Genomic DNA, 24,895 nt, shown 5'->3' with positions numbered 1-24,895 from the left:
GAGTTAAAACACCGGTCCTCTTAAGTAGTACCTAAGTAGTAAGTTGTGTTTTTCCCCCTTAACTTCTTTCAGGACATGAACTCCACTCCCCCGTTTAAAAGTCCTGTGTTTGAGGACCCAAACATCCACCCCGACCTCCTCCCTATGTGGATGTTTGCGGTCTTATACTGCAGCAGTCAACGTGGTGCTGACAGTAATAAATACGTGGAATACATACCATTTACAGTGCATTACTATTTGTAGCTATATGTACGAATGAGTCATTAAAAACAGCCTGCATTACTCCAACATATCTTTACTTAGCAAACATTTGTTTGCTATGTTATTTGCATCTTCTGAATGTCAAGTACAGCCCATTTAAGTACTTTCCACTACTGACCCCTACCCGGTTGCTTGTAAAAGGTAGCCTCACTGTCGGTCTTCATAAACACACCACACATATGTCCTCTTCTCTCCAGTGTCTTGCTGTGTATGCTGCCATCACAATGTTACAAAGCTTGTGATGTTTGCTCAAGAAGGAGCCTCAATAGTTTTATATTTAGGTATTAAGTCTTGTTCTGGTTAAATTCAAACTAATGACCAACAGCAAAAATTCATTAAAATGGACAAGCTGTTATGCACGAACACAGGCATGGACACACACTTACAGCTATGTTAGACATTAGACACATGCACACACACAAACACACACACACACACACACAGCCAAAGTCTCAGCCAAGGACAGTGTACCCTGGCTGTGTGATGTAATGGCTGGCTGCTTGTCAGCAGTCACAGCGACGCCCGTCACTATTCTGGACCTGCCAGTAAACATCTTCATGACCGTCCCTTTACTGACATTTTATCTTTCTTACAATTTAAATCAAGTATTGCATTGTGTCTTTATTGTTAGTCATGATTTTAATTCACTCCATAAATAAAATTGCTGTAAAAGAGTAGGCAGATTTGAAGAACACTACAGTATTTGTCACTGCATAATAAACTGTGGCAAATAATGCATTTATATTACATTAACTTACTACTATTTCTCCAGCAGTCTGAGTAGTTGGGGTCACTCTGTGGCCACGTAGTGACTACGCATTGTGAACTTTAAGGTAGTGATACCCTGCGGATGTATACTGCTCTGTGTGTTTGAAGCTGCAGTGCTAAACCTGCTTGGCATATGCCAGTGTTTTTGCACCAGGTCTGCTCAAACAGCTGACCCAGTGCTTTCCACAGAGAGGCTCTATTCATGAGTCATGCTGTTTCCCTCTGGGTGGAAGTGAATGGTTCTGCAACACACGCAGCTCCAATCCCTCACTGTCTTTTTCCTATAGCTCTTCCATTCCCTTCCACACTACCTTTGTGTTCCTCCTAATCAGCTGCATGCTGATGAACAGTTATTAGATAAGCAGAGCATCCCTCAGACATACATTTATATACACATGCAAACATGCAACATGCTTAGCTGTTCACTGATTTTCTGCTGCATCACTGTCTCTGTATTACAGTCACATGATCCTCGCTGTTAGACAGCACTTTCACCACACAGGTTAATGAGGAGAGAATTGCATCAGCTTTGTCTTTCCATTTTCTCTTCTGTTTTTCTTTATCTTTGTCTAAATGACTTCAGTCCCCAGGCTCAGTCTGGGGTACTTTTCCTCTTATATATGTACTGTATGTACTGTATATTAAAGAATGTATTCATATTATTTACATATATCAATTGCCGCCCTATAAGAACGTAGCCTTTTTGCTATGGGACACAAATGTCCAATAAGTACACTACAAGTATGGGTTGAGGGGTTGGGGATGTGGCCTGGTTCTCAGTCTGCTGTCCAGTTCATCCTATACTGCAGAGAAAGGAGAAGTCAGCTCTGTGCACAGGGGCATTGTCATGCTGAAACAGGAAAAAGTTGGAAGCACATTATGTGCACAAATGTAGCTGTAATATGTTGTATTTATTCTTTGTTTTGTGCGAAGTAGTTTATGTTGTATGTGGATGTTGGACCGGAAGCTGTTGAATTAGTTACTGTTGCATTGGTGTCATGTAATTCCGTGTGGGACGGGCCACTTAGTGGCATGACACGTAAATATAAATATCATCATCATCAATATCATCATTATCATGTAGCACTGGGATTGGATCAAACCATTGTAAACAGCCCCACACCACAAGTACACAAAGAATGTGAACAGTACGTCCATGTTTTAGTGCAGGATTCTATTGGAGTTTTGAGATAGCAGAGATACTGATCCATTTCTTTAACTATCTGAAATCAAGAGAGGATTAATATGGGCTCCATGTTGATTGGACCTCATAGTATTTTGACTTGAGGCAACTATGTGGAAATGTTCCAGTAGAGCCAGCTGCAGTAACACGTGGGATCATATTTGGAGGTGTTGTCTGTCATCCACGTGGAAGAAATATTCACTGAGTCATCTGTCACAACAGGAATGGCAGGAACCATATGTTTTCACACAAAGTCCATATTCAGTAGAAAACACATTAGTTGCCATGGCTTGCTTGACTTTGGGCCACAGTTTAAAAAGTATGACTGATTTAACAATTTTCTCCTTAATGTTATTAGAGTTCAAACCCCAAAGGGGTAAAACCCTAAAAACAGTGATATTGTGTTTATGCCGGTTTATTTTTATGGGTCCAAACAGCGAAGCTCGCTGCTGGAGCCCTGTTGTTTTTGTTCTCATTCTTCTTCTATTGTTCTTATTATTATTTTTCTCTTCTAAAAGTGTTGGCAGGTGTGTTGCAAATTCCACCCACTACTGACTGCACATGACACTCATTGACGTCAAGGTGGCACTGTAACAATCAAATAATTTTTTTTTGCAATTATCTCCAAAGCGACTTGGCTTAGAGTCAAAAGTCATTCATCATTGTATTCTCTCAATGAATTTGCATCTTTTTGATCCAGTGGTCTTCCGTTCTAAAAATGTCAAACTTTGGCCATATGATGGCACTGTTATTAACGCCCAAAAATGTGATTTTACAAAAGCCACGCCCCTAACACCGTAAATCTGAGTGACTTGAAATTTGGCACACATATTCAGCTCAATGTGCTCTACAAAAAGCCTTTTAGACCATAAAAATCCGCCGGATTAGATTTTCCGCCATTTCAAATGTTTTGAAAAACGCATTTTTGACATCTCCTCCTAAACCATAGGTCCGATTTGTACCAAATGTTCAGTGGGTCATAACTGCACCACGCTTATTAAAAGTTAACGAAAGCTTGTTGATATTTTATTGTTTTAAAGATATTGACCAATGAACTTTAAAAGGGCGTGGCTTTGTGTCACATTGCCAGACCTTCCTAGTCCACACAGCATTCTGGGATGGGAGAAAAACATGCTGTGGTTTATTGGCATTTCTTTAAACCATTCACACTCATCTTGGGCCATGGTGCCTGGGCCATGGTGCCTCTGTAAAACTCGGGAAGGAACAGATAGCCTAGCTAGCTGTCTGGATTTACCTTGCAGAGATCTGAGGAGCACTTAACCATAGTCCTCAGAAATCCACCAGGTAAACTAACTAACAAATTAAAGTTGGCTAATAGGGGGCACCACAATATTTTCCATATAATATCTTTCCGGGGCTTTTATTTTGAAACTTGACTTTATTTTTTAAAAATAGAAGCCCTTCTTACTTTAGCATAAAGTAAACTGCAAATATTTGATTGTGGCGTTTCTTCTTCTGTCAGTACTTATTTCACTTACTTATTCAATGTGTTCTCAGTGTAACATTGGCTGAGTAATGATGGATATACAGTGAGTCATTATGGAAATAATGGGTTTGAACCAGCGATTACAGCTTTCTAAAAAGTATTCATATAAGTAGTAGTTTTGGTAGCAGTAGCACCAGCAATATGAATATATCCAGTATTAAAACATGATTAATGTCCACCAGGAAATGAGTTACCTTGGTTCATTTCCTACATCTCTCTGTTCATTTGACATGTCCTTGTGTTTATTAGGGCTGAGCCAACAAGGACACACTGGTGTAATTTGCCAGGAGGTCAGAGGTCAGCTCTCTGTCGTGCTTGACCTCAGGATCAGAGATCAAATGCTGTTGGGGTCAGGTTGCAGGCATAAGCACAGAGGTGGATGTCAGAATCCACCTGTCATAACTCATAATGTCTATTCTGTATGGATCTATACTCGTATATCTAGCTACTAGTGATATCTCGGCTCCTTTTCCCTGACTTGGTCTACTAGGCTCTGTTCATGTCTTTTTCCTGGCTTCTAGAAAGGGTGAGATAACGGAGTGAGTTTTCTGTTGGGATGACAGACAGGAAACTCTTGAAGTAATGCCTAGGTAAGCCTATGTGTCAGCAGGCTCTTAAAAACTCTTCACATGTTGTTAATCATTTTATCTAGGCGCAGCAGGTCTTTATAATGTTACACATTCTCAGTGTGTTGTGTTCCTGGACTAAAATCTGCTACACTATAGTGACTTGAATTTAAGGATCCTTAAAACTTGATTTGTGTTGCAGATACAATGTAAATCGGAAGGATATCTCTTCATAAAAGTCCAATATTAATGCTAACGTAGATGAGCAATGTTGATTTCAGTCACATAAGCATAAGCAACGTTGTAGCAAATTTTTCAAATCAATATGGAATTTAGTATTTATTTTATTTTATAATTTCACTGCCACGGAAAACCTGTTTTTTCTTAATTTAGAAATTAAACAAAGGAAGTGGATTACCTAGATTTTGGTAAACAATAGTACTAGTAGTAGCAATAAAGATAATAGAAGTATGACTAGAAATAACTAGAAATAATACTCTCAATGCAATGCTAAGTGAAATGATTGGCTCAAACTAAAGTTTTCTTGATATTGCATTGCAATGCAGTGCGACCCGACACCGGATAAGCGGACGAAGATGGATGGATGGATGCATTGCAACTCCCTCAGTATATTAACAATGCATTCCAACACAAAAGAGAAAAAAGTGAAAGAAAATAATATCATTCATGGGCTTAAGTTTAAGTTTTCAAATGGGTAAGAAAACACCATTTGGTTATTCATATTTACCGTCATTTAGGTCATACGGTGTTATGCCAAATAGTAATTGGCTTTTCCATACAAATAAGAATAACATGTAATCTCATTTTTGAAAACATGTTCACGCATTTCCTCATAAGAAAAGGGAAAATCCCCAAGGTCAACAGCTTGGCCACCGCCATGTACTGGTGCTGTGAAGATTTGGATCCCCTGCGTGCCTCTGCAGAAGGTTCACACCAGGAATGTTGCAGAGAACCATGGGATCCCCGTGAGTTGAGGGAACGCTCTATTTTTAGGAGGTGCTGGAGCATGGCTTCTTGGAAAGGCATTTGAGATATTACTCTTGTGTGGTCCACTGTGTAGCCTTCCTTATTCCATATATTCCATATATATGTACCTTAAAAGCCTTTTCATGTTGGAGTTAAAAAATAGGTTGGTGCAAGACATACGGTAGAACGTTTTTTGTCTGCTGTTTAGGTGTCAAGTGAACTACGGAGGTTTTTGGGTGGTACTCAATTTCAATCCCAGCAGCAAATGAGTTGTATTGTATTATATTGTGTAGCCACTATTATTGGGCGATGTCCACCAAATTGGCCTATGACAATGTCCAGTGAAACATCTCAGTGGATGATGACCTTATTGTCGGGGGGTTTGGTGGAGTTGATATATATAAAGTCATATTCAGGCATCTTGCTCCCAGTGTGCCGCGCTGCTCGTCTGTATTGGCCTGTATCTGTCTCTTCTCTGCTGTGCTGCTTGACTGACACTCGGACTGCAGGCTGCCCTACTTCATCCAAACTGAAACTGAAACCAAAATCATGTGGGCAAAAAACCTGCTACAGGAGCTGTATCCACCACCATGAAGAATTAGAGGATATCCATCTTATCAGTCGTGACGTTATTTTGCCAAAAATAAGTGCCTTCTGTAGACTGTAAAAATAAGTTTAATAAGTTGGTAATTGTACCAATATCTCTCTCTCGCTCTCTTTCTAACACACACAAACTCACTGTTTTTCTCTCTCTCGCTCTGTTCCATAGGCAATATGCAATAACAATTATCCAAACTGATGATTTTGAAAAACAAAGTGACAGCCTAAGTGTCCATCTGCAGGTCCATTTGCAAAATCAATCTAGTAGCCCCATGCCTCTGTTTGGGCAGTGGTATGGTATATGTGTGCTAGTGGTAAGCTGCAAATGAGAGGTCAGTGTGTGTTTCCAGAGGCTTACAGTGGTGTGACAGTATGCAGCACAGCCAACTAGTGTTGCATTGCTCAGATAGCTGCCTGCCTGGCTGCGACCTTTGGGACAGCAAAATCAGGAGTGGCTGTCAGCCAGGGAACAGACACCAGAAAGGCTGATTGATGATATGGACAACTGGTCCTGGAGAAGAAAGGGCACGGGCACGGGTACGGGTGGCAGTGAGGGGGACGGACTCTATACGCTGCCGCACACGACACAGTAACTCTCTTTTCTCAATCACAACCCCTTTCACACATGCACTGCAACCCTGAGCGTATCTAGACATTACCTGGAGGAGCTGTATGTGAGAACGCATGTCCAAATCAGTTGTAGATGAAAACAAACATCCGAGGGTAGAGGCCGACACCGAAATCATCAGACAAATAAAGGAATGCCACGGGACTCAGTTGTTTATGACCAAATTGCAAAGCTGCTACGTAACAGAGGGGTAATACGCGCCATGTCCTGCCTCCTGCATGCTCTACCCAGGCACCACCCATTGCGTAAACCAAGTGGAGTGAAAACGATTACATGACACAGACTATCTCTGCATGTGTGAAAGGGCAACTTCAGACAATGTCCGGTAGGGTTGGGTAGCGTTCATATTTTTATTGGCACCAGTACCTGTACCTGGAATTCGGTTCCGGTTCCCAACGGTACCTTTTTCCATTACTTTCCCTCTGTAATGACAAAAAAATTATTTCAGTTGTAAAAATAATTACAAACCTATTTATACTATTAACATTTTGTTATGTATTTCGAACATTTTACACTCAAAACAAAATAAACAAAAATAAAACCCCACACTCTCTCCTCCCAAACCCGTCCATACAACCTATTAAATCAAATAAATATAAATTTCCTACACTGCACTGTAACTTTTATTCTTGTATTTGTATCTTATTCTATTTTAGTGGGTTTTTATTTTCTGTCTCTTTCTAACTGCTCTTTAATGTGTTATGTAAAGTGATTTGAATTGCCTTGTTACTAAAAGGTGCTGTAGAAATAAAGTTGCCTTGCCTTACAACCTCAGCTTGTCAGTCAGTCACCAGGGCATAGAAACCACTGTTGTGCCTGCTTGTCTCAGAGGAAGTTTAACGTCAACAGCACCGTGACCGCTTTTGGCTCGCCATTAATATCATATCGCAGCAATATGTGTGTGCGTGGAGTTTTGAAAAACTGTAACCACACTTGAAACCACTTTATCAGCATTGCCGTGACTCACTGTGCCTTCAACAAAACTGCGTAGTTTTCTCGAGTTTGCTCCGTCTGCACCTCTGCATGTGTGTGTGTGTGTGTGTGTCCGAGCCACTCTCTGTCATCATGCAGAGAGGACAGATAAGCTTGCGCTTATGCGCTCTCAGGTACCGACTGACCGTCTGATTTAGCGCGAATCGGTCCACGGTAGTACTGACATAATTCGGTCAGTACCCAACCCTAATGTCCAGACCTGATTCAACGGACATTGTCCGGCGTTCATATGACACCTGTAGAAAGGAAAATCATTACTTCCTTATACATCACCCACTGAATTATTTCCATTCCACAGTTTCATAATTAATTTGTTCCTCCCTGTATGTATGACCAGGCGATTCAAGGGCATGCTGGGATATACATTTGTGAATAAGTGACAATGCAATAAGAGGCTATCCTGCCTGAAGCAGGGAAACATGGTGGCAACACCCAGCAAGGATAAACACCAGGGCAAAACTAAGGAAATTATGGACTTGGTGACACAGCAGGGAAAATGGTTCCACCCTCTTCAGACTAATTATACTTTACTCAAAAAGATAGATATACCATTGCCCTGATTACTTGGAATTATGACTTGCTTGAAACAAATCACTGCCCTGACAAAAGCCCTAAGAACGACATGAGAGCAGGAATTTAACATGGATTGAGCGGACCACTTATTCATTTTGTCAACTACTGTGTTAAATACAGCAAACGGCAAGCTACTCACCACCCCCCCACACCTGACTTAAATTATTGGACCCTAATCACAGACCACTACAACTGTCATGGTTACTGGCAGCCTGCTGCTACATCTGGCCCAAAATATCATCCTTTCTTCTATTTGCTCTTTGAAGAGGAAGTAAAGGCATACTGTAAAGACAGTAAAGACTGAATTGGATCCCCCCCAACAGGTGCAAGGGTACAGCAGTAGGGCTCCCCTGAGACTACCAATCCCTGCTGCCTACCCCCTAACCCTAACCCTCCCAACCTTTTCTCGCTTTTGGACTGTTGTCTTTTCCAGATGGTTGCAATCAACTCGGCCTCAGACCTTTTTTACAAGGACTCAAGACTTTCCCCTTCTAAATTCTTGTCTTTATTGGTTAGCACGCCCACATGTACGCTCAATAAAGCTCCACCACCTACCGACTATAGAATCTAGGCAACCATGTCCAAAATCCCTATTCTTGTCTTGATTTCATTTCAAAGTCAGCACATTTTCAAGTCAGAGATCAGATTGAAATCTAGACATGTAGACTGAATGGAAGCAGCTCTGTGGATTTTAGCATTGTCCAAAGAAAACTTCAGGAATATATTTTAATTATATCTGCTGACCTCAAGAATGTCCAGTATCACCAGGTGCATTTCTTCACTTTCTTTTTGAATAAAAAATCTTAAGACATCTTAGGAGGTTTGGGAAGCTATGTTTGTGTTGGACATAATTATAATAGCTTTGTTCCATACACTTGATGAAAGGTCCTTGTAAAACTTGCTGAAGAATGTGTTGCTCCTGTAGGTCTGAATATACTGCCGGCTGTTTTTACTCTCCTTTTAAGTAACCCCACGCAAAGCAGGTCACAAATGAGCAAGTGCTTCTTTGAATGTGAATTGTACATTACAATTACAATATCCAACCTAATTCCATATTTAATACTACACAGTCAAAAACATCCCACATCTTGCGACTTATCTCTTTTAATTAGTACCATGTTTTACCCATATACATGCATTAAAGCAGCTGTGTCAAATGATTGATTTCTTTAGTAGCAGCCGTGCTATAATCGTTAAAATGGAAAGCAAGCCGGGCATGATTGTGATAAGAACGCCGACAGGGTGATGCAGGACAGGTCTTGACTGTCTTGACATCATAGTGAGGGTGAAAGGTTCCATAACCCTAGTATAACTTTCATATTGTCTATAAATAGACCATTATTTTTTTATCTCTACTATGGGCTGTGGTTTTTACCACAGTATGCGTTTCAAATCCAAATAAAATGGTTGGAGTGGGCAGTCTGACCAAAAGTGACTTACTTTGATTAAATAAGTAAGAGCCAGCACTACTTCAACAGTCTCTTCAGTTTAAAGCTTAGATCGGCCCCACCCGAGCCCATGCACGGTGTGTCCGAGCCTGGCCCGGCCCAACACATTAACTGGAATTATGAACCTGAACCCGATTTAAACCCGACAATTTTTTAATACGTGGGCCGTCATAATTGACGTTCTCAACTACAATTCCGAGTTGTTTGAACTACAGAAATCTGTTAAGAATTATCTTAATGAATAATGCAACAAGGACGAAGCCTGTAAACTGTGTTGTTTGTTTATTCAGAATGGAATGGAATGAAATGGATCAGAATGAAGAACCTCAACACAATACAGCACAGCAGGCCCGGTATGATGCGTGGAGGAGACGCTGCGCATGACACGTGTTGCATTTTGTAACTTTGCAGCCTAACTTGTGCAACTTTGTACACATTTGTTGCCTATTTCTGATTATGGCATAGCTTTCTCCCCACCCAATTAGGCTATTAAAGTAATGATTAAAAAAACAGAAATGCTTGATCAAGGGCTGAGAATCTAAACTCTACTTCAGTCTAAATTAGGCTGTCAGGCTGGCTAAATGTGCTCCTTATTTTTCCACATTATACAGTAAAAAGAGTAAACAAGAATTGTAGCTTTAACCTTATCTAAGTCAAAATATTGTGCCAATAAAAACCCCAATGAACATCCAAAGAATTGAGTGAACTTGAAAGGATGTTCAACAGAAAATCGTTCTTAGCGAGTTTTCAGCGAGCAGCTCTGTTTGGCTCACAGCTATTATTCCAACGCTTCCTTCTCTCTGTCTCTTTCTCTCTCTCTCTCTCTCTCTCTCTCTCTCTCTCTCTAAATCAAATCATTTGATGAACTCCCCTTTCCAAGCCCAATTACCGGTAACCATGGAAGCCTGATGAAGCCGGCCTGATGACACAAATGTTTCCTGAGAACACAAAGGGCCTTTCATTCAGCTGATGCTGCAGACACTGTTGGAAGGCCGATCAGTATGGGAGCATATTATGGGTTCTGATGAAAGGGGAAAAGGGTGAGGTGTGCTGATGATGCTGGTTCTTACAGTGTGTGTGACTTCACCTCAGCCACCTCAGCCATGTTGTAGTGCTCTGCTATAAGTCTTTTTTTGTTGCTGTTATAATTTTTCTTGCCACAAACCCCTCTATCCTGTAAAATGACAGCACCCAAACTAGCACTCAGTCCGACTGACCGGTGCTGACATGTTGCTGTTCCTAATGCTAGCAAAGTAAGACAGGACAGAAAATAAGACAGCAGAGACCACATATAGGTCTAGATAGGTGGGACCTCCATGTTTTTTTTGGGGAGGCTTTTTCCCTTTATTTGATTTGTGTGTGTCCCCTTAGGTGATGGAAAAAAGAAACAACTTTGCAATAATGAAATATGACACTAAAAAACTAAGATATGTGTTTATTTGATGGATAACAAACTGGGGAAATGGGAATAAGACTTAAACTTACACCACACTGTCTGGTAGAAACCTGCCAGCTTTATCACCAAATTCAACAATTCCTAATGTCAGTTTGGTGATTCTCATCATTGTTTGTGTGTCTCTATGTCTACACATAGTCCTGCATATGCTAGAATAAGATCTAAAATGGTCTCCTGTCTGTCTCTGTCTTTCTCCTGCAGTGTTTCAGCAGCAGGCTGTCCACAGCCCTCTGGAGCAGCAGAAGCAGAAAGCAAATCAGGGCGGAGGAAGACCTATCCCCTGTCAGAACTGTGGGAAGCCATGCAAAGGAGAGGCTCTCCGCGTCCAGAACAAACACTTCCACATCAAGTGCTTTGCCTGTAAAGGTATGTAACAGCCAGCTATCCCCGCTCACCTGTGCACAGTCACCCCACAGCCCACAACTCTCACAACTTCAGAAAATACTGAGAATGTCTGAGACTAGCACTTTGGTTGGGAAGCAGAAACATAGCACCTAGGGGAAATCTGTAGTTTACATACAGTAATACATAGAATAGATGGTAACAGAGCCAGGGGTCTAAGCAGGCGGGCGGTGTCAGATCACCCACAGTGTGATAATAACATCCAGAACACAATATTCACTCTCAGTGGTTTCTGTGACATGAGAAATACTTTCAAAGTAATGTTGAGCTACCTAAAGGACCGCAGCGCGGAAAGTCACACTACTGACCACCTGTGTGGAACAAATCTCTCTGCAGTACCATCTGCTGTGTCATGTTGTAAACTCAGATGGATTCTGATTGGCTGTCAGTGTCTCTATCTTTCAGCAAATCGCTCTGAAAGTGATCCCAATGATATTGTCTGTCACTGCCCTTGCAGTTATAGTTGTGGTGTGGACTCCACCATCCACTGCAGTTAGAACGATTTTGAAAACTATATATTTATAGTTATCGTTAGTTATTGCTGTTGGTGTGGACGGTCCTTTAGACTTGCTGCAATTGGTGGCAGAGGTGGCAGTGCGAAGTGAACCTGCACAATCTTTGCATTAGGTTAAATGTTTGTGATTTTTGACATGTGATCTCATACCGTTGGCCAATGTTGTCACCTTTGAGGGGACAGAGGGAGTCCAAAGCAGTGCTCTGCAGCAGATAGTGCTCTCCATTCTTGTAAAGTCATTTCTAATGATATTGTTATTGATAGTTTGGCAATGAGAGGGAATTAGCTAAGAAAGTTATGACTGATGGGTCAGTCAGGTCTAATCAGCTACAGATGTATGAATGAGTGTGTATGAGAGAGGGGGTTGGTGTGTGTGTGCGTGTGCGTGTGTGTGCGTGTGTGTGTGTGTGTGTGTGTGTGTGTGTATTTCGGGTTGGGTGGCTGCAAGTGTCAGATACTTGGAACGCATGTGTTCCCTGTCTGTGTGGATGTGGGTATTGAATGTAATTTATAGCATTGTGTGTGTGTGTGTGTGTGTGTGTGTGTGTGTGTGTGTGCCCCTCCCAACCCAGACTCTCAGCACGAGCTTTGTGTCAGATTGCTGTTGTTGTCAACACATACTGTGGTTGCTAGGCAACCGTTGGTGTCACTACAATGTTGGCAGTCTGAGTGTATCACCTTTAATCTTACAGTGACCAGCAGACTCCTTGTCTGTACACTCTTCACCCCCCCCCTTCTTCTTCTCCATCTTTAACGCTATGAAAAAGGGATGAAAGAGGGTGAAGACTCATGATGCATTTGTGGTGATGGCAGAAATCAACTGCTACTAATGATCAGCTCAGTCCATAGCAATTATAGTTTCGCATTTTTTATTAGTTTTTATTTTTAGTTCATTTTGACTTTTTGTTTTCAAATTCGGTTTAGTTTTAATTACTTTTTAAAGTGGGTTTGCTAGTTTAGTTTAACATTTTTGAAAATGCTTAGTTTTAGTTTAGTTTTTATTAGGTTTAGTCTTTTTTGTAATATGGGTCTGGGGCAAAAAAAAGTATTGTGTAATAATAACTCAACAAAAACATCATCCAATTTTAGAAATATGTATTCACAATGTATTCAACAATAACACCAGTGCATAACATGTATGTATGATGAGCACAAATATGTGAACAGTCTACACAAGACGCTGCAGTAAGTGCAAAATGTTTAAGTGACATGTGCCAGGAAAAAACCTAAATAGCCAATAGACTAAAGAAGACATACATGAACAAGTGTCAATCGACTCACACAGTTGTGTAGACATCCCAGTATCAATACACATATTAACCCACGCTTCCTCCCGCTTGTGGCTGGTGAAAGCCCTCCTGTAGTGTTCTCTATCTTACGGTTGTCTCCGTCATGCTGCCTGGCCCTGTACCCATACATCCATGCCCTGTACCGGGGTTAGCGTCTGTTTCAGGGAAAGGGTTGCTTAGCATTCTCCTTTGACCTTGTCAGCTAGGTTAGCCTCCTTGTGGGCGCTTCTCAAATGTACTTTCAAATTTGTGGGATTTTTCCCTTTAATAAATTGTCCACATATTTTACCACCTTCCACTGCGAGGCACTTGCTTTTATCTGACACAGTCATAATCAAATAGGACTCTTTCTTTCTCAGATAGAAATCTTAGGGCAGAGTGATAAACTGCATCAAGTGGCTTCACTGTAGCGGAAGCCGCATGCATATAAATGATATCCCATAAGCTAAAACTGATAGAAACGTAGCTTGAACTGTTTCCTACAACTTTGGGTAAACAAGATTTATTTCTATAAAATAATGCCAATTTTGGGTTTAATTTCTTTACAAGTTCAGTTATGTGTGGTTTAAAAGACAGTTTACCATCCACCCAAATGCCTAGATGTTTGTAGCTGGAAAGTGGTGATGTGTGTTTTAGTTATTACAGTAGACAAATATCTTGTAAAAATCCTATACTTTGTTTTGTCTTGGTTTAAAGTCAATTTAAGATCAAAAAGAGCTCTTTAGATTACACAAAAATCTGATTGTTCTTAAGAGCAACTGAATAATTGACTGCATCATATGCATAGAGATGAACTGAGCTGTTCCCAACACCAGAATTCAAATCATTAATAAATATAAATAATAAATCATGAATAAAAAATTCCAGCTTAAATCTGTATCCGAGAGGCTCTTACTATGACAACACAAGTAGGCAGAGTGTAATTTCCTTCAAAGATTTGTTGCAGTATTTGTTACAGAACTTCACTCTGATACATTTTAGAGGCAAATATAGTTTTTACTCTTCATTAATTTCTTATAATACTTAAAGCCACAAAGGTAGAATTTAAAATCTCTGTCTTTGGTGTGCTTAAAAGTAGTTTGAAAAAACAACTGTGGCAGACAGCAATACATGCAACTACTTTGTTTTAATATTCATTGATTAATAATTCACAATAACACAACTTTTACTACTTTTTATTGATTTGCTATGGCTTGGTAAAGATTTCTAATTAATAGAAAATGATTTACACCACAGTGTGTTGTGGTTTAATATTGTGCAGCTATTAAGTAGTTAGACTCTCATGTCTTACTAATTGAGCTGAGTTTGTTCCTTCATGCCAAGCTTTTATCTTTGACTTAAAAATAAATGAACTAATTGTGATAACTACACGCCTCGGGTCAAACATACTAATTACTCATGCATATTAACCCAATAGTAATAGTTGGAAGTCATCATGTGGCAGTTACTGGAGGTCATGATTAAACACAGAGCATGTTTACTTCACTGGGGAAAGTTGTTTGGTTGGCTTTCTAAAGACCTTAATGAGGACATGTGAGGCTGGATAATTTAATGTCAGGCATTCAGGAGATGTAATAATAACATGGAGACGCAGACCCAGTTCACACAGCAAACGCCTGGCCATTCCTCTTATCCATAAATCCAAAGCATGGCCGCATTAATGGAATTTCCAACTAATTTAGGTTATTAAATTTGCTTATTATCCAAGGGTTGGGTGGCTAGGCAGTTTGCTATTAACACCTCCAGATGTGGAGTCATAAGAATCTGAAAGTCACGGCTGGAACTGAAACAAAGCACCGCAGGCTGAGTGGGGCAGTTCAAACCTGAACATCAGTGAGTTTAGAAACATCTGATAGCAGCCAAGTTCAACAGAGTATAGTGCTTCTTTCAGCGTTTTCTTTATAGATGTCAGATGATAATTAAATCAGGTGAAATATCTTCTCCTTTTAGTCTTTCATTGACAGACCATAAACCCACACACTCTATCAAGGTCTACCTCACCTCTGCCCCACTGCACTCAAAGATATCGAAGATATCACGGGCAACCTGGAAGAGAATCCAGCCAGTGACCCCTGCCAGCAGGCTAACAGTGCCAGGTCTAAAGTGAGGAACCGTCAATGCTCAGCTAGCCATGTGTAATTAACACCAGGCAGAGAGGAGGACTGGATTAATGGGAGTTAATGGTAGCCTCTTTAGCACTGGCCTGATATCAAAGTAGCTGCTAATAGTAAACACAGCCTCAGTGTCTCTGCACTGCTTAGTGTACTGTTTTAACATGGCTGGATTAACCCAGGGGCCAATATAAGATGAAGACCCCCATTGACTCTCTGATTGTAATCATTTAAACCACAAATTATCAAGGTGTAGGTAAAAACAGTAAAACATGACAACAAATGCAATACCCAACATACAGTGCCAAAACAACGAGATGGGAGATAGAGCCAGCGGCGTCGTTAGGCCAGGCTGTCCGAGGCTACAGCCCCCAATGTTGATGAACTTTTCAGAAGCTTTATAGCCACTTGCTGCTCAGAGTCATCACAGTTAGAGGCTCTCCCTCTCCTCTCTACGGTCACGGGAATCAGTGTTTGCCAGGTTATTTTGTCTTAAAGGTCCAGTGTCTAACGTTTTTAATTGTTCATTATCAAAATCTGTGGTGCCCGTTCACAAAGTTGTCTTTTTTCATGAACATTTACCACCACCACCACCAAGTATTCCTTTTGGCTTGAAATTTTACATTTGCGTTCACATGAACTGGGGTAGACGCTCCATATTCATGCGCCATCTTGAAATACGTTAGCCGGTAAGGGACATACAGGACATATTGCTCCACCTTTCGCGTTTTCGCTGTCACATGATAAACTCACAGCTGCTGCTAATGCTACTAATGGCTATCGTAGCCTCCTGGCCCCGGCAAGTTTGAAGAAGGAAACATGGAGGACCACACATATTCAAAATCCAAATTTCAGGAAAAGGAGTCTTCTTCTTCGTCCCCAGAAAAAGAAAAAGGAGATTGAAAAGAGCAAGAGACCGGCTTTTTGAAGCGTGAAGGCTACCGTAGCTGTAATACGTACTTTGAACTGTGTGGTGCAAGAGAGTTGATTGCGACATATGATCTCGACGCTACATGGGAGAAATTCCTACACATTGGACCTTTAAGCCTTTTGTAATGTAAGACTGAATGTGAAGCTTGACAAAAAAACGTGTGAATGTGCGAAAGTCTTTGTAACATAACAGCCTAGCAAAACAAATGCAAGTCTCTGTGTGTGTGCGTGTGTGTCTGTGTGTGTCTGTGTGTGTCTGTGTGTGTGTGTGTGTGTGTGTGTGTGTGCGTGTGCGTGTGTGTCTGTGTGTGTGTGAGTTACAGCTGGAAGAGTAGAGGAGAAATGGCATGGATTGTTCCAAAATACATTGTCATTTCAAACAAAGTTCCTGCATTTCTACACCAGGAATAAACACTGTAGGATCACTGCTCCACGCCATTCACAAATAGCAACAGAGCAGAATCGCTGCCCGCATTCAGGGAGAGCGACCATACAAAGTATGTAAACTAACTATAGCACATGCCCCCAGTGACACTAGAGGTCAGGAAATGGTTAGGCCAATCATAGACCGCCCTATAGTCTGCACTACACAAGGATTTAGTCATGACACATGGAGTCTGTGGTGATTTAGTTTGTACAACAACAGAAGCAAGTCATTTGCTTCATTCACACCGCCCGCCACGAATTTGCGTCTTTGCATCGACTTTTTTATGTATTCGCGCCGGCCAATTCGTGCTTAACCTAGACAGTGTGAACGCAACATAAAACTTTCAAACAACAACAAATCAATTTTGTTGAATATGGTGTTGAAAAGAATCTCACCCCAAGGTCCATTTAGTAGCTGTTCTGGAACTTGTGATTATATCACATGGTCTTTATCAGAGTATGCCCATTTCTCATGGAATTGTAGATGTTCAAACTCTTTTTTTCTTTTTTTTTTTTTAACTGAAAGTGTAATTGATTCATGTTCAATTTACTGTTATGCTGCTGCCAACATGTGATATACTTGAATAAAATCCCACATTGCAGCTTTAAGCTTTGGCGCATTTGATGAGCACTAATTGCTGTTTTCATGGTAGCTGCTGTCAACAGCAGGCTGTGTTATTTATTCTGGTACCCACTGTGGCTGGCTCTATATATCCTGTTATATCTGCTTCAAGCTGATACCATCACCAGCACAGAGCTTCAGACAAAACGACTCAGACACACTTTCATCCCTAATCTGTTTCTGCTTTGGCTATATGAAGGGTCCATCACATCATCCACATAACACTGGAATACTCAATGTGAAAATATGTGTCCACACCCTAATGTCGGCAAGCCTACATGAAAACAGTAAATTTAGCGTATAAGAGTTGGAATGGTGATACGGAAAGACTCCTTTATATCAGACACACTCTCTCACCACATTCACAACACTCCCTCACAAACACAGGAGGGGCATATTTTATAGCACACTACTTGCTTCCCCATAAAGCTGAAAACTCATCAAGTGGGTGTAGCCTGCCAAGCTGCAATGCTTATCAGTGCCACATGCACATCATTCTGCAAAATGAACACAAGCTTTCTGCTCTTAGATTCACTGGAGTTCATCTCTGCCTCAAGATGGTGAATGTTACTTAGGATCTCAGGATGTCCAGTTTTAACTGAATTACTGATTTCTGATATCACATCTGACATCCAAGTTGGCCACACTGGATTTAACCAGGTTGTCCAGTGTAGCAGCTAATGTATTTGCTTTCATCTGCCATGTCTTTGTTGAATGTTTAACTGTATAATATACAACACATGCAATACATTTTGAAGTCATTTTAGCTCAAAAACAACATTATTGCCAATGATTTTCCAAAGTCCCACCCCGGGTCCACACATTTTCTGCCACTAAGCCTTCAAACAGACAGAGCAATGTTTACTTGCCTACAGAGTAACGCTGACAATTTACCTAAAAAATATTAGAATTGTAGAGCTGTAAGAAATCAGACATGGAGGGAGTAAACCTACGAATGTTTACGGAGTCGTGTGACATTACAGCTTTAACTTGTCTTTATCTATATAAATATATTAATCATATCATACAGTATATATTATACACTCAGTGTTCCTTTGAGGTTTTGACAGATTTATGGATTGCATTGTTTTTTACCCAGCCTGAATGTTTTTCTTCCTGGAAGTCAGCTTGGTAAATAGCCGCTGCTGGCCACATGTTGATCCTGCTGGTGGATCAGTGGTGTTAGAATAGCAGATGGCTGTGATGTTCTCAGTAGGGTGTTGGCTTTGGATTGTCTCCTTCTTGGAAGCAGGCTGACCAGAACAGAACAGCGTGTGTGTGTGTTCGTCATTGGGCCAGGGGTGCTGACCTCACACACTTTTGTAGGGAAAGAAAAGTATACACACACACACACACACACACACACACACACACACAGACACACTTAAAAGGGCATGTATCATGTATCGTGTGCACAATATTTTATGTTTGAAAGTTTATGGAATTGTCAGATTATTATCCTTTGCATAGTTTAGTAGCTTGTTTTGGCCAGGTGAGTATCAGATCTTTATGTACGTGGAAAAAACTACATTACCTGAAAGCAATCCAACATGGTAACATATGCTTGCAGGCAACTTGGATCATATTTTCATAGTTTGGCCATCATTTCCTTAGCGTTTACTACCACAGTACTAATCACAGCAAATGTGGTGATGTTGCAAGAAAAGAAGTCTGACAGGGTAAGAAACATTGTCAGATGGTTTTACAAAAAAACAAAGCCACCAAGACAACTGGCTATAATCTAGAACCACAATTGAAATGAGTCTACAGTACTATCTTTGATAGTTAACTAGCAGGTGTGATTGGATGTTCTTCCTCCTAAAGGATTATTAGCAACATTTTGATGAGCTCATTTTCAGGTTTACCTCCAAATAAGATAAATAATCTGGCTAAACTGTCAGGGGCTAGGGCTGAAACGCGCGTGAGAGCTGATGACATCATGGTATGATTTTTGGGTCAGCACCCATTAGACCCGAAAGACTATGGAGTAGAGCATGCCAGTTCTTTTGTTTGTACAGCCTTAATCTAGTCTCTAAAGAAAAAGAACACAGAAATGAAGAGCATTAATTCTCACAAAAGTCCCTTTTTGCTGAAAATCCCCATGCTGCTTAAAAGAGATAAAGTGTAGCCCAGTGATTTAGACAATAGACAGAGCTCCCCTGCCTGTTGCCTCATTAGACGCCTGCTTGCAATTTAGGCCAGCGTAGCAGGAGTCTGGATCACCGTGAGCCTGTTTGACCTGTCACAAATATCAACCTTCAATTTCTTTCTTTCAAGTAACAATCCCATAGATCAACGCCAGCAGGCTGTGCAGTCAACAGACCCCACCCCAACAGGCACACACAAACACACACACACACACACACACATAGTGAGTCATTGTAAAACATGAGGTGATGTCAAGGTTGCACATTCAGAGCAGAAGGCACATAGCACATGTATATTTAACCGTGCTCACTCACACACACACATGTATATTTAACCGTGCTCATAAACACACATACACACATGCACAGAGACAGTCATTGTGAAACATGAGCTAGAGTCAAGGTCTCACTCATGTAAGGACATCGCAGAGGTTGCGTTAGATTTCCTGGTTGTCCGTCATTTTAACAGAGAGAATTCCCGCATTGACGGCGAAGGCCATTAAAAACACCGCGGCCATTGTGCCATCCCAATAATTGGGCTTGTGCCGTCTTCGGTATTGCTCTATACACTGACAGCCAGCTAAACTCTCTCCTAACATCAAGACTCTGAAGAAGACAGTCGTTCCCACGTCCACAGGTTTATTGACGTTTCAAGGAAAGTGTGAAACTGTAACATACAAAAACAGACTAATCAATTCTATGCTAACTTTTAACATACTATATAGCCTCTGTTCAGAATGTAATTTAATCAATTCAAATATTTCCTTTCTACCGTTACACAATATTATTCATAACTATTAAACTGATAGTGATTATGCTGTACAAAGATATTTTTACATGTAAACAATATTACGTTCATTCATACGAGTGTAGCCTGTCCTGTGACTTATAGTTGCCTAGCAACCATGCAACGCTAGTCACAGCAAAACCAGCGATCACGGACATTTGTAATATAGACTTAACACAAAATAACACTGACATCAAACTAATGATCTATGAACCTATGTAATTATTTAAAAAACAGTGAATGAATACATACCAACGATGCTACTCTAGGCATAAATGTAGGCAAATGTAGCTGTAGTTGGCTTGCTACACTACAACCATGAATCACTGAACCGTTAGTTTGTAGCGTTCATTTACTTCCTAACTATTGCTCACGCGACATAGCGGTTACCAGCTGAGAGTCTTAAAGTGACAGCAACGTAAATAGAGAACTCATAAGACTTGAGGCAAATTAACTTCTTACTTTTAACAGCTTATTTATAACAAAACAGGGCTTTATTCAGAAACTCGGGACACTCTACCGTGACATGTAGCGATAATGTCTACCACTGCCATGGCTACCGCGGAGCTGTCACAGCTGCACCGCGTTCTGGCTGCAAAGCGGCCGCCGGAGTTTATTAACGTTATCAGGTTCCATATTAGCATATCTTCTTTTGCTTTGCACGTTGACACCAAATCCTCAGCCATCATCTTGTCGGTAAACTCTCCTGACTCCTGCTGATCTGCCTGTGACTCTGCTGCTGCTGCTGTGGAACTTTCACTCTAACTGGATGGGGTGGTGTGAATGATTTAAAGCTATAGTGCGTAGTTTCTGTCGCCCCCATGAGGAATTCTAAGTAATGACAACTAAACTGCTGGTGCGTCCACATGATACAAGCCTTCCGTGATCATAACCCTCCACTCACAAGCTCTGGTGGAGGGCTAGACGGATCAGTCTAAACACACTTAATACAAAAAAGGCATATCTGTGTGTCAGACAGGGCTGGGTATCATTTTTTTTTTAAATGTTTTATACTTTTACTTGAGTGATCTAAACTTCCAAACAGTTTCTACAGAACCCTTTTTAAAATTTACCAAAAGTAGCAAAAATGTTCAGTGTCTCAATGCAGTCTTGCACGAATCATAAATGGAATGGAAAACTGTATTTTTTTTTTTTTATTTAAAGCTTTAATCTCTTTTTTTGTAGTCAATTGAGGGCAGAAGCAAATGTTAAAAAACACAGGGAATCAGAAAAACAGCAACACAAGGAATACTGGAAAAGCTCAAAAGCTGACACAATGGAACGGACGATCACGCGCAGAGGTGAGGTACAAGTGAACTTAAATAGGGCGCGGCTGTGGCTCAGTGGTAGAGCGCTTGCCTGCCAATCGGAAGGTTGGTGGTTGTGCATCGGAGTGTGAATGAGTGTGAATGATTATCTGATGAGCAGCTGGCACCTTGTACGGCAGCCTCGGCCACAGTGTATGAATGTGTGTGAATGGTGAATGGTTCCTGTACCATGTTAAAGCGCTTTGAGTAGTCGTTGAGACTAGAAAAGCGCTATATAAGAACAGTCCATTTACATTTACAAATACAAAAAGACAAGGGAGACAGGAGACAGGTGCAACACATAAGGGCGGGGAAAGGTAATCAGACAGGCGGGAAAGCAGAAGACAGGAAGTAAAACAAGACTTAACATGGGGGAACAGTGAGACTACAAAATAAAACAGGAAACTTAGCATGAAACAAACACAAGGAAAAACACATCTAGTAGACACACAGGGGGAAATAATTTTACTCCAGAAATGACTCTTTTCACACACATTACACATAGCCATTTGATTAATTGTTGATGTTAATGCAGCTTTAAATCAGAAATGAATCTAATCAAAAAACAAACCAGCCATTCAGTGCTAGCTTTCAGGATACTTGTTGCTTGTCAGACACATTTAGGTTGCTAACATGGGTATTAAGGTGTGTTACCCAGCTCTAGTTTCAACTAGATTACTTGCATCATGTCCAAACCACTGAATCCATTTCCTTTTCCTCCTTAGACCTTGTTTGTACACGAGTAAGAGAGACACACCATATTTTATTTACAAATCACACCAGGGCACATTGTTGCACATCAATCCATCCAAGCGTGTAACTCTGTATACTGTGTAACTGTGACTTTTACGTCAATCTACATCGACATTTGTCACAATTATGCTCCGGCGGGAGTTAGCCCTAGACACGATACAGCCCAACTCTGACATGTTTCCGCATGGAGATGGGTCGCCTAAATAGAGTGTTCTGCCGTAGGAGTCTTGAGGAGAGGCGCTGACGGAGATAAGCAAAAGTTGCCCTTGACATCCGACGGTTTTGATTAAACTGCGTCTCTGTGAAGCTACTCACAACGCAGTCCCACCTTCGTCTCTGCATCCACAGAGACGTCTGTAGTCGATTTGCAGCCATAACCCCGCAAAATGCCAAAATAGCCAATTTGGCGTTCTTTCTCTTCATTCTTCTCCTCCTCAGCACCTGCTCATTAATTTTACGGCTGCCATTACACAAACATTTTGAAATAAAAGCGAAAATGCTTACTTCCTCCATAACCTCCCTAACTTTACTGCAACAGCGTGCTGCGTCTGATGTCATTGTTATTGTTCTTTTGTGCATGCAGGTCAGTTCGAAACCGCAAACAGTTCACACTGGAATCTGATATAGGCCACATTTTAAATGTTAACAGCCAAACAAAAAATCGGATCTGAGCAAAAAATCCGAATTAAGCATTAAGATTTGCGGTGTGAACGTAGCCTGAGATCCTCCGGTGTGGAGGAAACAGATTCAACAGCACACTGAATTCCTCCGAGAGCCTGAGGGTGTTCACATTATGTATATGGCTTCATAGTGCAAGAGATAAGCCTTCAGTGATGGAAGTCATCTATTTCCTGTGAAGTAATCTGCCTTTCAGCCTTAGAAAATGTTGTAATCAAGTTCCGACTGTAGTGTTACCTTTATATCTACTTAACAATGGCCCCCTGAGAAGCCCTAATACTCCTGTAATTGCTTGCAATTTCTGTAGAATTACTTTTTTAAAGATTTTCCTGGTTCTGAAGTTAGATCTTTATACTACTATACAGGAACCCATTAGGTATGCTGCCCTCAAAGAGCCCCGCCCAAACACAATACAATTTATTCAATTACACAGTACTCCCTAGCACCACTTTCCCAGAGTTAAAAGGTCGGACCCTGTTGGAATCCATGGAAGTTATATCGCTCCGCAGACGTGTAGCCGACACGTTCTGTTATCCTGAGCCGAGTCTCAGGACAAAACGGCTAATTAGCCACATCATGATCTCATCCACCGACGGCCCGAGTGCCAGATGAGCACACAAACCCTCGGTTGTTGTGGAGATGGAATGGTTTCAAACTGATGAAACTGCTGCTTGGACATAGCATTCAAATGAATGTTTATTGGGGTTCAAGGCAGATTCTGATACTTTTGTATTGCGTGGCTAATACCGATACTGTTTCTGTAATTCTACCATTTCTTTGTTGAATTGTAAAAGTGTTCACGTTTCCTCTTAGGATCTTATCTTTGTAGAAAGTCACTTTATTATCCCAAATGGGAAACTTGATCTGCAGTTAGGAGTGCAAGGTAAAACACATTCAAATAACATACAAATAAACAAAACAACAACACAAGTACAAAAATGTTTCTTGTACAAAATATATATGTAAGGTAGTAGCCTTGAGTAGGCCACTGTTGCCATTCCTATAACAGATGAAGATCAGCAATTTTTGCTTTCTTTGTACCTTACGAGACACGGTAGTTTACACTTGGTCTGTGTAGGTCGCCATGCTTGTTTAAAACTGCATGTACTCCGTTAAGGAATGATGAAACCAGCCTTCTCTGTGACAATAAAACCCGATGGATCTAAGCCACAATCTTCAAGCCTGCACTTCAACCCTAACATCTAACACAACACAACGCAGAGTACCGCAGCAGTGCCGATGGGGTATCTCCAGGCGGCAGGTGCGCAGAGGGACTGGGTTACATATACAACACAATTTTACACCACAGGAGCAACCTCTAAAACATTCTTCATTTACATGTGCATATTAAGCCGAGTTATTGCAAATGGAACAAAGGACTTTTTACTCCTATTGCTCTTGAACCGGGATACTCTAAATCTATGGCCTGAGGGGAGTGGTACGAAGTAAGAAAATATTCCTAAAAGGACTTAAGAAATAAAGTTCAAATAATTTTCCTATCTACATTAAAAGTAGTTTAACTTCCTGACGTTGCTGTCCCTTCTTACAGACTGCATCACAATTGGCATCAAACTTCAGGTTTGTATCGATTACGGTTCCTAGATATTATATTGTTCAACAAACTCAATACCAGTTCCTTTAATGAAAGTCTGAGATGGCGGGAGGTAGAGCTGGGCAATATATCGATATTATATTGATATCGCGATATGAGACTAGATATCGTCTTACATTTTTGGATATCGTAATATTGTAATATGGCATAAGTGTTGTCTTTTCCTGGTTTTAAAGGCTGCATTACAGTAAAGTGATGTCATTTTCTGAACACACCAGACTGTTGTAACTGTTCTGTTATTTGCCTTTAACCACTTAGTCATTATATCCACATTACTGATGATTATTTATCACAAATCTCATTGTGTAAATATTTTGTGAAAGCATCAATAGTCAACACTACAATAT

General features: G+C 40.8%; 1 protein-coding gene across 6 annotated transcripts in view; it reads left to right on the top strand.

Annotated features, from left to right (window-relative positions):
* ablim2 (actin binding LIM protein family, member 2) overlaps positions 1–24,895 on the top strand; it is a 121,622-nt gene that overhangs the window by 31,315 nt on the left and 65,412 nt on the right. For all 6 annotated transcript variants that reach the window (XM_028563799.1, XM_028563804.1, XM_028563800.1 and 3 more), the window contains exon 2: positions 11,172–11,336. In XM_028563799.1, the coding sequence (XP_028419600.1) occupies positions 11,172–11,336 (165 nt within the window). The remainder of the gene's footprint in view (positions 1–11,171; positions 11,337–24,895) is intronic.

This window comes from Perca flavescens, chromosome 19 (assembly GCF_004354835.1).
Source record: "Perca flavescens isolate YP-PL-M2 chromosome 19, PFLA_1.0, whole genome shotgun sequence".
NCBI lineage: Eukaryota > Metazoa > Chordata > Actinopteri > Perciformes > Percidae > Perca > Perca flavescens.
This window is presented reverse-complemented; position numbering and strand designations above follow the sequence as displayed.